This window comes from Pocillopora verrucosa, chromosome 2 (genome assembly GCF_036669915.1).
Source record: "Pocillopora verrucosa isolate sample1 chromosome 2, ASM3666991v2, whole genome shotgun sequence".
Taxonomy (NCBI): Eukaryota; Metazoa; Cnidaria; class Anthozoa; order Scleractinia; family Pocilloporidae; genus Pocillopora; species Pocillopora verrucosa.
The window spans coordinates 18,395,404-18,409,070 of record NC_089313.1 but is presented as its reverse complement, the minus strand read 5'-3'; the positions used below and the strand labels follow the sequence as shown (position 1 = coordinate 18,409,070).

Genomic DNA, 13,667 nt, shown 5'->3' with positions numbered 1-13,667 from the left:
GAGAAGGAGGGAGAGCGGGGACAGGATCTCTGTTCTCACGATCATCCCAGTTTAAAACTTGCCAACAAAAGTCCGATGAAGCTAATCATTTTTCGACTAGTCTACTTTTACAATGTGGAATATATTACAGCTCTCACCAGGTATTGTAAAGAAAAGAATGGGTTGCCTCTAATATCTAGAGATGAAGTTGACCGAAATAGTACATCAGTTCTTTCAAGGAGGATAATCGAGAGAGTTTGAGCAATTGTGAGAGCATCGCCTACAAAAACGCCAATTTCAGATTTCCTCTGTCCAACGGCTCACGTTGACAGCACCCTGTTATGGTTCTCGCCATTTAAATGCGCAAAATATGGTTATTTCACGTTTTTATTGTGCAAGGACGGCTCTAAATACAAGTAGTCTTAAAACACACGAAGAGCTATCAATGCGTCTAAAATCTTTTGATTCACCAGGATTTCTTTGCCGTCACCGACGCAGTCTGTTCAAGCTTTTTTAGAAGATACCACTTAGATAACACAACGTCAACATCTTTTGCGTGCAACAGAATCTTTACTTTAAGTCTAAATTATCCTCCTACAAGCATTGTGACAGAGCTATAACATTAAAAAAGCACGCAAAAAACGTCGCACTAAATCATCCGGTGAAAGAATAAAATATAAAATCCTTGCATTTGTCCATATTATCCTTGAATGGAAAAATGAACTAAGCGAGTAGGTAAGTCTGTGTAAATTGGGTCTATCGACGTCATCTCTTTCAAATTAGTTTACAGATATTGGGAAAAGGTAAAAGGTGAAAAGGTACAAATCATCTCTTACCCAACTAATTGCTTTTTCCAAATACCGAGAAAATCACATTACATTAGCAAAAGCACATTAAGTGTACCAACTACCGCCTAAAACAATAGTGATAATAATAAAACTTGCAAAAACAATTTGAAAAAAAAACAAAATTACATCAGAGCGACGCGGAAAGTTAACGACCAAACAGGGCGGTCAACAGCATCAGTGAGAACAGACCAACGCTTATGTCAATAATGCCTGCACCAGCAACTGGTTTTGTTGTTGCTTTTGTTGTTGAAGCACTAGTGGGTTTAGTAAGAGTTTCGTTGACACTGTATTTAACTTTGCGGCCATTGAGAGGCTGAACTGGACGGAAATTGTCAACCATCGGTGTATCGTCTGTGAACTTGAGCTTGCGCAGATACTCCATCTATAGAAAGAAAAACATTACGGCAATAGTAATCGAATTTAAACCACTGCTAAAGGTTTCCCTTTCTTCCACCTCTTCCCCCCCCCCCCCCCCGCTACACACACACACACACACACACACACACACACACCCTGTCAAGTAAGAGCGTCAAGAACTCTCCCAAAACGTAAAGAGCTGTGAAAGCTTAATGAAGGCCAAATCATAAAACAGCCCTTCATACACATATATCATTTGCCCTTGGCATTGTCTAACATGTGATGACTTTATTTCTTATTAAAAAAGTACGACCTAAAACCAAAAAAAAAAAAGAGAGAGATGTTGAAAAGAGATACTTCCTTCTGGTTGTTAGGCGTATTCCTGAACAATGCCTCACCTTTCATTTATTGGGGCATGCGCAGTCAAAAGTATACCATAAAAGAGGGAAGGGGTTACAGACCGAGACATAATTCTCAACAATTTGGAAAATTCTTAATTGAATGTTGACAAATATTTACAAAGTTAAAAAACCGTTGTTTCACATGGCACTCTTAACGGTCAAAGAATAACCATCAGTAATATACCTGAGCCGCTGATATTTTGACGCTCTCTTTGAAGACCGTCCAGGTGACGCTCTCGAAACACCCGGGAGTGGTTAAGGAGCCATTGTAACGAAAAAACCTTTCTATTGCTGGAAACATCGGTTTCAGCTCGAATGGCTTAATAGTTATGCTCGATTCTGTAAGAATTAACATAACTCGTTAGCCAAGTTGTAAAGTGCGCAAGTGTTGAGGCAGCTCAAATATCTCTAATTGTCGTCTGCTGCGCAGTTGATTATAAGAAATTTGTTATCCTCTTCCAATGAACGCCTTCTTACCCAAACAATAGAAAATTACTGAACTCTTTACACCCTGACATCACAGAGCACATTCTCCATACTGTTCTCTATATACATATTCCCTATTACTTCCCCGGAGAATTTGTTCAACGGTCAGGAAATTCTCGAGTTGGACATCACTTTCTTAATTGTCATGACGTTAATAAGTCTCATTTAGGGGTAATGGTGTGAGGAGATGACAGGGGATGACAGTTTTATAGTATATACGACACTCTTTACAACCATCTATGTGATTGGGTATTGTTTATCCGTGTATTGATGGCCGTTGGTTCGAGCACTGAGCATGATGTCGAAGAAACGTATGGCCAAGTGGACATACAAATAGGGAAGTACAGGACACGATACTGAACAACAGAACGAGAAATGAATCGACGAATAAACGAATTAATGTGAATAACTAAATATGTCGAACTGTAAATTTAAGGACTGAATCAATAACTAAATGAATTACTCAGGATATGACTTGGAATAAAATGATAACTGGTATTTTGAGGACCACATGAAAAAAAGGTGTCGTGGAAAACTTTGAGCTCAAATTCAAATTGAAGGACCGTAAGTCTACGTTGTTTATGCGCATGCCTTTTTACCACTCCTTACTGATTACAGCTCAGCGCAGCACAGTTTTACATTAAGGATGTTGAACATAAGATCAAATCACAAAGCCTGGTTTACTTTTTGTGACGTTCATGACATATTTCAGAAATCCGTATGCTGCGTTATCTTCACCTCCAACCTACAAGAAATAAATAACATAATATCAGAAAAAACATTTCGAAAGTTACTTAAAAGAAAAAAAAAAAGAGATGTTGGAAGTACCTCAATGAACACACCGAGGACTGCAAGACCGTCTGATTTGTCAACTGCAGTACTTATGTTTGGATATTTGGTGTTGTAGCTGACAAAGTGTATCTGTTCGAGGAAAAAGTGAAAACAAATTTTTAAATGTTTAAGTTAGAGTTTTAAATTAATCAGGATTCGCAATTTGTCAAGTTTAATTTCTAGTTAAGTATTCTAAAACTTGACACCAATAAGAATAACTTCCACCTTAAATTCTTCGCCTCACTAGAACTCAAGATTACACTTGTAGTTTTTCAATTCCTGAAAAATATACTGTTGAATTTGTTGAAAGTCTCCTCCTTTCCAATTTGTCATTTAAGCCGCACACGGAAGCCACAAAGCGCAAATTTTCTACCAACGAAAGGTAAGAAGGGAGGGGTAAATGTTATGCTTGTTCTACTAGGCAGTGTAAACAACCTTGAAATTCTCCCCTTCGATCTCTCGCGCTGAGGAAGAGCCACTGTGTATTGTGTTACCCTAACTGCTTGTTTGATTTCATTTGCCAACCTCGGAGACAAATTGTTGTACGTTTTAAAAGTGCCAACCCTCATTGTAAGAGAAGAACCCCTACTATGGGTGTGTGAGGAGGGAGGGGAGGGGGGTTGTTGTGTAGGAAGCTGGTTACTCACCTAGCCCTCCTCACCACGTTCTCGCTTCGTGAATTGCTCCGTGTAAACAAAGGAAGAGGCAGTATACAGTTGTTAAATACAAAGTACGTTCTTATTTACTAACCTCAGCAGGGTATGCTTTATTGTCCATTGTGTGCTCAGATCCCTTATTATTATTTTCTCCCCAGTGAAGGTGCCACTGCACGGTGGTATAAGTTCCTACTAATCCCCCACCGCTAACGTTGAAAAAATTCCCAGCGAATCCAACTTGCAGAGAATGGCCGTTGTTTATGAGGGTATAGTCGTCTGTCGGCTTCATGTCGTAGTTGGTGAGCTTAAAAGGCTCCATCTTTGCATATTCTACTTTGGCCACTTCTATGTTGATGGGAGATTGCTTCTTTCCGTTTTTGCATATCTTATCCCAATTTGCAGGGCCTGTAGAAACACAAATACGCTATGCTGATAAGCTGAGGGCAGCAATAATTTTTATTATTCTGTAGATAAATCTGGACAATTATTTTAGTTTATATTAAGAGAATACTATTCTCTTGTTTGTAGGTGGATGATCAGGAGCTCATGTTGTCGATGATCATAAAGAGCTTTCATCTTTATCCAAAATCATAAGACGATTTTTAATTACTGCAGAATTAGTTTCCCGAAATTCCTAGCTACAAAGTCGCACTTGGGTCTGCCATGTCCAAAATATAAAGCAAAAGAAAATTTGAATGAAATTATTGGCCGTTATGCGTGTGAGCTGAGATGTCTCAGTTTTCTATTTTGGCCCGATATTTTCGGAGAGAGTCTGGAGTCAAACAACCTGTTAGCAATCTCTTTGAGGTATGTTTGACTTTAAAATGTCTAGAACATGTCGTAAAAAGAGACAAGTCTAAAAATATTTGCCCGCCAAAGTTTCTTTTCATCTGTAAACTGAGGCACCCTCACTCTTGGATCCCCTTGGCTTCTATTTTCTTCCAAAGTTTTTTCTACTCGGCAGTCTCGGCTCGTGAACAACCGATTGAGGTATATTTAAATCGGTTGAAAACTCGGATGACAGTGTAAAATTTTGAGTGTTCTCATAAGTTCACACAATTCCGGTTATCAGCTCACATCCCGTGTATGGAAACAAGCACCTAAGTGTTTCTCAGTTTTAAGAGTTAAAACAAATTTATTAAGCTGCCATAGCATTAACGAAAGGCGGAGAATTTAATAAAAACAATTATTCCACTCGCACTTGTTAGAGACAAGCTCGGTCATGACCAACTCGGTGTTAAGCGCTTTGTTGGGTACTTACCATCTCATATCCGACGTGCGCTCTCGGAATAATCGTTAAATATTGGCCATATCTTTGTTTCGTAATAAGAAATTTTAACCAATCGATTCACAAGGAAACCGAAATAAAGGATTACTTAGGCGATAGCGTTAACAAATCTTACCATTTGGACCACCCACGACATAGTCCCAATCTATGAGGAAACAAAAAAAGTAATATCAGAAACAGTTCACAGAGTGTACATGTACAGTCAACGGGAACTCTGGGGCATTGTCCGCTACAGAAAGATACAGATGCTGATTTTATATCCTTCACTGCGAACCTTATAATTTTTTTTCAATCTAATTTTTAGATTACATTTGGACCCTCAAAATTGTATTACAGGTGCGAATTTCGGACGATGATCGGATTTTTCATCACCAGCCAGCATCTTGATAGTCTCGGGGACGTAGAACTACTGCATCACAGATTTACGAGGTAAAAGTCATCGTGTACGTTCAACTCTGTGAGGTTTTTTGATATCACAAAGAAAATTCAAATGAATTTTTATTCACTTGGTTTGACATCTTTGTGTAATACCTGGTGCAATACATAATATGTTTAGATGTATGCAAATCCCCATCTTTCTCAAGGTGTTTATTCGGTAGAGACGCAAAACTGAAAGATCTCGCGAGGATTGCAGACCTCAAACAAATATAAAATCTCCTTTTAACAAATGGTAACAAAAACAGAGAAGAGGAAAACAAATGAATGTATATAAAATTCTGGAGTCTTACCGGCGCTGAAAGCAAGCGGCATCAAGCTGACACATAGAAACACAGCCAGGAAAAGACGATCCATAATTATTCTTAACCTGAAAAAAAATTCAGAAAAGAAATATCATGAGGAATTACCAGACATTGTAATTAAAGGAAATTATATACAGTCTTTCAAATAATGTGAGGATAGCTGTAATGCTAAGCTCCAAACCAATATTTGTCCAGACGTGCTTAATTTTCGCTTTGAATAAAATTTTTCGGGTTGAAAACGAACATTACATTAATCAAACCTTTTTTGGTTGAAACAAATTTCAAAATCTAAAGGAAATTGGCGGTTGGCAATAATGTCCCATTGATAGACGAAACAGTGACAATCTTGATCGGTTCCACTTTCAATTTATCGCAAGCGCATTTGTGCGCAGTAGCTATTTAATATTTACTTACATCCGGGTAATGTTTTGTTTGTACTTTATCAGCGAGCTGAAATTTGCATAGCCGCCTAAAGAAAAACATCTTATAGGGTGCTTATGATAGCTTAAATTTCCGACTCATCTGAAAGATTTATTTTTATCGTATCGATTGAGCCGGTGATGCGTAAGCGAGACTACATTTCATTTGAGTATTTTATCCCGTAAACCACCTCGCCCGCCAAAGTGTGTTTTAATCACGTGGTCATGTGCGCAGAGAGTGGCACCCGACACAGTTGCGCATGCTCAATATTGTGAGAGATGAAATGATATGCAGAAAGCAAAACACAGGACCTTGGAGCGTTTTCGTTAAGACTGACGAACGAGGAACACGAGAGAAAATACCGAATCGTTTAGGTAATTGTTTCTTTAAGGGATGTGTGATGAACATTTTTACTCCAAGGGGAAGTTTCTCAATGAATGGTCCCATCAAAGTCAAAACTTAATCTAGCAGACATGACGAGAGTTAGCGGAGAATTATATTGGTTTAGGTTGGTACTTGATGTCGGAAAATTTTTTATGACGGCTAAGTAGGAGAGTGGTGATCATATGAAATGGTTTTCGTACATGATTGAGCTACTTTACCTGATCATGGTTACATCTTCTATCACTCACCTTACGTTTCAAGATAAAATAACACCGATTTGGTTGATTTTTAAAAGTTCGCGTAGCGTGTCACGCGCACAGGCAACGTAAACGCGTCAGATTTTTCTGCATTACGAAGATTTTAGCGCGTTGCCACATTCTCGTAATTTTCAGGATAGGGTCCGTCTTCAAATGTCTTCATACATACAACGGAAAATACATAATTATCAGATTTTAAAGAGAAGCATAAGATTACCATCAATCGTCAATTTCCCAGGTACAAATGTTTTTTAAATTTCATCTAACCATTTACTAGTGTCTTAGAGATCGCCTCGAAATAGATATTAAAAATCTAACGCATTCAATGACGCGTGCTGATTGTGACCACAAATTATATTTAGTCCCCAAATTAAGATTTGAATAGCATCGACCACTTTACCAAACAAAGCCTCTGAAAACGTCATTTAGCTGGTGTGAGTAGAAAAACAACTTACTGAAAAAACTTAAAGTCAATAAGGGTAGATGTTAAAGATGAACTGCCTTGCTGGCTTTGTATTCCCCATCTACTGTAATCTCCGACCATTTCGCGCCTTATTTTCGTATCATTCACGTTCAGTTTTCCCTCTCTTTCTTAGGAAATGCCGGAAAGTCGATTTTCGAGTACGGTCCCTCTCACAATATGTATTTAGTTCTCAAAATTGTTTTTCTCCTAATACGTAAAATGTTATTTTTCGCCAGGGCCATTATCAACATCCTGTTATTGCAATGTAATGACTGACGTGATTGCTCTGTCAAGAAGATTTGTCAAATATGTGTTGCCTCATCTGATTATCCTTTACTGCATGAAGTAAGAAAAATTTCCAACACAAACTTGCCCTGAGGCTGATTAACCTCGTTCTAGGGAAGTGCTAGAATTGCATTCTTAACCGCAAGGTTCCCGGTGAGGTAGTAGCAGTTATTTTTTAGGTTACTAACAGGTTTATGTTTGATATTTGGGTGAGTTTATAAGCGAGAGTGCATATACAAACAGCTTGATTAATTACCCGCTGCTCATGAATAATTAGAACTTTATAGTCCCGTGAAACAGTGTGATGCAATTGTGAGGGTTTCATTCCTAAGAACAAAACTATTAGACTGTGAATGTAAAGTTACGTAAACGAATGTTCACGAGTTTTGGTGGAAATCATGAAGAACTCACGCGGGTATCATGCGCCAAGCGTTTTAACCTTTCGGGCGTAACGGCAATTCGACCACGCAGTGTATCACGCGGCAACATGAAAACAAAGACGACCATTCTTTGACCTAAAGCCATGGAAGTGTGGGCAATGCTGCTCTAGTTTTATTGAAAAAAAAATGACTATTTCTTTTACTTTTTTTAAGGTTTCAATCCTTGACGAAGCAAGTAAGCGAACATATGCCTTAGACTTTTAAAACCATCAAGTTCACTCGTCAAGTTTCCAACATAATCTATCTAGACAGTGTTGCGTTTCAATTTATCCCAAGGCGTTTAATTGTATTCTCTCTATATCATTAAGACCGCTTTGTAAACCCCTTTTGGTTACATGAGTTTGTTCCAAGTTGTAGCCTACCAAGTGTACATCTACAGTTGCTTCAAGTATTCCTCCAATATTTGAATTGGTAATTTAGTGGTTGATCGTTTGTAGGGAAGTAGTTTGGCATCTATTTCGGATTTGATGATGAAAGGAATTATCTAGTAAAGTACAATGTGACATTGATAAGTTGACATCTGTGGTTTTGTGGTTTGAAGCACACGATATTGACATACATTGAAATAGTTACCACTTACGCGTCTTCATTTACGCATACATTTTTAAAACATAAGGCTCCGAGACTTGGTTAACCTTATAGTTCTTTAGCGAAGTGATATACTGTACGCACTTAATTCTGAAGGCTCGTGAAATCATGAACGGAGCACAAACGAGTTTTTCGCGTAATTACTCAACCTTAATCATCTAATCACAAAGACGTTACACAACAGGTCATTTTAGTCTGTAAAAAAAACCTCATTCTTTTCAATTAAAAAAAAAAATTCGTTGGCGCCGTTATGTCTATCGACCCAACTAGAGTCATGTATTTAAAAAAAAAAGCTGTTCAAGGAAATCACTTATCTATTTTTAAACGTGCTTAACCGTGCAGTGATATGCTTATCAAAAGTCTGCAACCATAGGTCTTAAAATCGCAAATATTTTCTGTTGCTTGTTCTTGAAGTTGTTTAAAACCATCTCATCATCTAGCAGTATAGGACAAAGAATTTACCCTGTCTGCGCTTAAGCCATAATTCTTATCTACACACACAAAAAAAAACTCGTTGATCTCGTTAAAAGCCATTTCTCCTACAAATCAGGCGGAATGGCATTCACACAACTGTAATATGTAATAAGGAAGCATTATCGATTTTGAAAAACTAATCTATCAAATAGGAGATTAAAAACCATCTCGTAAATATTAAACAATCCACTCCGTTGCTCTTTGTCTTTTTGAGTGTCGTGAGGAGAGAAGCATGCATCTAGTTTGGTAGAAACGAAATTTATCGAACATGTTTTTAATCCATCAAATTCCGACTCGAAACTAGGTGCAATTGGAAGCTACACAAAGGAGAGCGCAACCACTAAATAGCCATCATACCTTGAATTTCCTTATCACGTCCTTGAAATTTTGCCTTTTCAAGCATATCGTGTTGCGCCTCCGATTAACTCCTCTAAAATTTCCTGCGTCTCTTGATAAGCTCTTAAGTTTCCTGTCTGATCAAAAACTACACCTTGAGTTAGAAGTACACAGCTCAACTAAGATTTGTTGAAGACCTTAGGATTTAAGGATTCCTATCGTACTTTTCAGCGACTTTCAGTAATATAACAATCTGTGGTAAAATTGCGACGTAAATATTTGTGGACAGTCAAGAATATGACTAATCTGACCTCGCCTAGATTACTTCTCTAATCGATGAAATGTTCCTATATTTGGTTATCACAATGTCCTATCAAACGATTGCCTGGACATAACGTCGACGTTTTGAAACTGTAAGCGATTTCTAAGACTGGACGAGATGAGGGAAACTAAAGAAAACATTTACCAATGTCACGTCACAAATTTTAAGCGCAAACGCTTCGAGTTTGCAGATTTGTCTTGGAGGAAAACATGATTTGAAGCGTTTGTACCACACCAACAGTTTAGTTTGAAAGCTTCGTAAAAGCATTCTATTCCTCACTGAAACTATCAACCAGCGACGAGGAGAGCGTGGCATGCATTAGGGTCTACTAAAGTACAAAAAGATAGCTTGCCCAAATAACTCTTTGGTTCACAAAATTTCTACCTAGGCATCTGAGAGAAGCTTAACATTGGTTATAATTTTAAGCGCGTAGCGCGCTCGTGGTTGCGAACAAAATAGGTGCAAAACGTCAAGCGCGTCCTATCTCTAATGACACTGTAGATCATTTAATGCAGAAACTGTCAACTCTGCCGATTATTAACTGTTAGCAGCACAGAGAATTGAGATCATTCTTGACTATGCAGCAAAAAAAAAAAAAGTTATTAAACACTTTACCTTGCGAAGTAGTTTAGGGTGTGATCAACAGCTTAGAGTATCCGGACTAAAAGAGACGAGTGCGGAACATGCAATGGCTTGAAAGCCCTCGAACAAACCTAATATATTTCAGATAGGTCAGCGTCACGAACCATGACTTGTGCATGACCTAGTGCTTTCGATGAATTTTGATTGTTCGCAGCCAGCCACCCGCAGATTTAATTTATGAACAAAAAATTGGAGTTGATTTCCGCAGCATCATGTAATGGGTGTATTGCCTTTGCGCATTTGTGTCAAACATTACGCAAGGTGTTATTCATTCCTTTAGTCAATAACATCGAAGACGACGAATAAAATTGAAGGTTAACATGAGAAATGAAGGAGATATTTGGAAAACCACCAGTTTCTAAAACAAGGAGTAGGGGAGGGGAGGGGAGTAAAGGTATGTTTACCTTTGATTTCCAAGATCTAAAATCTTATTCTCTAAACCATTGTCAGGACATCTCTTTATCGCTTGTCCTTAGTATCTGTTAAGAATTTCAGTATAGATCATTTTTGGAAGGAAAGGGTTAAAGTACCGCAGACAGTCTCTGCATCTCTCAGGGTTCCTTCACATCTATCATGTGAGTTTTTAGCAATATCGAGACTGCCGTATGACAATTAAAGTCTCTATCTAGTGGCTAGAGAAAGAAGATTAGTGGGAAATGATGAGTTCCACGTGTAATTACACTGTCGCCAAGTTTTCGTAACTCCCAGCATGCGTGTAAATTTTCAATTTTGCCTGAGATCCTAATATCACCGAAGTACTTGTTAAATACTGTGTGAATGTCCGTCAAAACGGGGTTTGTTTTCCGGCTTATTTAACTGTTGGGATAATTTAATATTGTTTGTTTGATTCTGTCTTGTAGGAGGTCGTCGTGATTTTACAGAAAGGCAAGTGCACGCAGGTTACGTAATGTTGTTCATGCAAGGTGAGCATGTTGGACACGCAGAAAGCATGCGTCCTAAAAAAATGCTGAAAGACACGGACATTCCTTCGCAAGCGATACCAACATCTGACAGCTGCGCTCGATATAAAGAAATAATGACAGACTATCGTATTTCCTTTTTTATCATCTGACAGCATAAGATTCCCACGCTAAGTTAAGATGATGGTTAAGTAAATTTGAACCAATAATATTAGTTGCACCTTCGCCAGATTTTGAGAATGACAACGAGGTTAGTCTACTGTGTCAATGTGCCCTGTAGCGTTTTTCTCTTTATAGTGTTTCTTTGTTTTAATAACCCCATAGTGTACGTGTTTATAATAAATAAAATTGCTGTCTTCTTCGAAGACGTTGAGTGAAGTAGATATAATTCGTCAGTTCAGCATGCTAGAAGAGAGTGTCAATCGAGACAAGCAGCGGAAACGATTCTGTCTGGAATTAAAAAGTGGCTCTCTTCTGTTTTCTTCTTTTCTCGAATTGTCGCTATCTTCCGCTGACCAAGAGAACCACAAAGCCATTAAATCATACACGATGTTCTCTTGGACGGGAGAGATAAGGAAAAAGGAAGAAATTTTTTCTTGTAACTCTGAAACAGAGAATATTTCAATTTGTTTGCTGCGTAAGTAAATCACCCGCGATGAGGGGGCGTTTCGGAGGCGTGTAGAAGGGAGGCTGGAGTTCAATTGTCATCAACATTCCTATGTTGACAATGACTAAAACAATGGCCGGGAACGTTCTGAGCATACCGAGTGAATCCATTTGGCACATAGTGCGAGCTTTTCCAAACGTTGCAGAGGAGTACGTGACCAGCATAAAGATGATCACTAGGGGCTAATAATTGACAGAAGTTCGCCGCTTCAACAACCAATTGGATTTTTATTTAGTGACAAAGTGAAAAAATTTCACTAATGAAAGTTCCATTTGTATTCAACAAATGTGGATGAAGAATGAGTTCAGAGCCTACCAAGAAACAATGATTGAAAAGTCGCTGTCTAAGTTTTCAACAGAGTTAATGACTAAAATCGGACTAGCTTTGGCACATGATATTCCTTTACTGACTTGTAATCTATCCGCGACATTTTTTTAAGCATGTCAACTTTTTAGTATACATGGTAAGTTCTTATAGTCTAGAAAATACCCTGAAGGGAAACATAAACTTGTTTGCTGGAGGCTTGAGTCATCGAGGGTTCGAGTTGCTGAGGTTTAAATTACAGTGAATGGGTAACGGGAATTCAGGGATATCGATTTTGGTGTAAGTTATCTGAATTATTAGGATGTTTGAGTCAGTTAGGCTCCAAGCTGTGGGGAGTCGAACGTAATGTATTGCAAAGATGCGCTACCCAAAACAAATTCCTATTTTGAAGGAACATCTTGTTTACAATTTTTGCATAATTATGGATTCAAAAGTGTACACAGAGCAGCATCTGTCTTACTAACAAGAAAAGTGAGACACTTCAAGTGATTTTGTCCGAGCTCGTTTTGAGTTTCTCAACCAAAAAATTGCAAAGGACTCTTCAAAAGTTGTTTGATTATATCGGTTAATCACAGCCACATAAATGCAAGTTCAGTGTACGGGTGTCTTATGGTACAAAATTTCTTTTAAACACCAATTCTTTGAAGAATCGATATTCTCACACTTTTACGAGATTGGAGTAAGGAAAGTCCAATTATTTGTCGAGTAGTTTGTTTCATTTAAGGTTGCCATAGTAATAATAAAACCTCAAGATGACAGTCTTGATTTCAGCCTTATGTGCCTCTAACTTATTTGAAACGAGTTCGGTGACTTCAGTTTTCATTATTGAATTTCCGTAACTACGTTGGTATTTATAACTCGGCAACACTCTAATAAAGATTGTGCAGTGGGTGCATCGCCACCTTAACCTTCCGACAGATTTCGAACCCTTATTTCATAGACCACACTCGAAATTAAGGTTACTTTAAGAGGCTTAAGTCAAAAGAGGCTTTTCCCACCGGAAGGAACACGATAAAAGTCTACTCCAAGGCGGAATTTGGAAAGCAATGACGCGTTACAATGTAAAGCGTTGAAAGACTACCTTGTGCTTCTTCTGGCGACACGATTTGGGATTCGATACATTTACGGTTTTATGGTGATCAGTGGTGCAGTTTAAGGTAAGGATGCTAGCTACGTAGCATGCGGTGTGCAGTGACCATGATTATATCTGCGACTTCGAAATACCAAAGGCGCCACTTCGCAAGAAGTTCTTTAGGTGCGTGCCACTAACTGAGTGTTTCTTACTTTCTTCATTCTGCCTTCTGTAGCTAGATACTCCAAGAGTAGTCTGTGTGTCAGGGTGTTTTGTTTTAAACGAAGAAAAATACGATTAAACGAAAGCTTACCTTAAAACTGTCAAGCCGTCTTTCAGTTTTCAGTTTGAGCAGCCGATGATACAGATGCTTGATGGAGTGAGAACCGAGCTTGTAAGAGTGAAGGACTGGTGAGCATTTACTACACTTCGATACACCACCCGATGAACGACTTATTGTTCTAAATTATCCAAATATTTTGATTGG

The 13,667-nt window shown here is 38.3% G+C and overlaps 1 protein-coding gene and 1 long non-coding RNA gene across 3 annotated transcripts; one reads left to right on the top strand and one right to left on the bottom strand.

Annotated features, from left to right (window-relative positions):
* Positions 1-348: 348 nt before the first annotated feature.
* On the bottom strand, positions 349-13,622 carry LOC131790631 (carbonic anhydrase). 2 transcript variants are annotated; one of them, XM_066162206.1, is made up of 8 exons: positions 13,494-13,622; positions 5,575-5,651; positions 4,962-4,991; positions 3,653-3,963; positions 2,900-2,992; positions 2,756-2,816; positions 1,770-1,924; positions 349-1,209 (listed from the first exon to the last, which is right to left on the bottom strand). In XM_066162206.1, exons 2-8 carry the CDS (start codon positions 5,636-5,638, stop codon positions 973-975), a joined length of 951 nt encoding a protein of 316 aa, XP_066018303.1. In that variant the 5' UTR covers positions 5,639-5,651; positions 13,494-13,622; the 3' UTR covers positions 349-972. The 2 variants fall into 2 exon arrangements, with proteins under 2 accessions (XP_066018303.1, XP_066018302.1); XM_066162205.1 differs by lacking the exon at positions 13,494-13,622 and adding an exon at positions 10,171-10,325.
* On the top strand, positions 6,298-11,438 carry LOC136278926 (uncharacterized). Its single transcript, XR_010716639.1, has 3 exons — positions 6,298-6,380; positions 7,347-7,455; positions 11,058-11,438. It is a non-coding gene; the product is annotated as an uncharacterized lncRNA (long non-coding RNA).
* Positions 13,623-13,667: the final 45 nt, after the last annotated feature.

Excerpts from the sequence above, each read along its gene's own strand:
- LOC131790631 (XM_066162206.1), bottom strand. The coding sequence starts at position 5,638 with ATGGATCGTCTTTTCCTGGCTGTGTTTCTATGTGTCAGCTTGATGCCG. Across the intron at positions 4,992-5,574 it reads GCCGCTTGCTTTCAGCGCCG|ATTGGGACTATGTCGTGGGT; the intron begins GTAAGACTCCAG and ends GTTTCCTCATAG. Across the intron at positions 2,993-3,652 it reads ATAAAGCATACCCTGCTGAG|ATACACTTTGTCAGCTACAA; the intron begins GTTAGTAAATAA and ends TTCCTCGAACAG.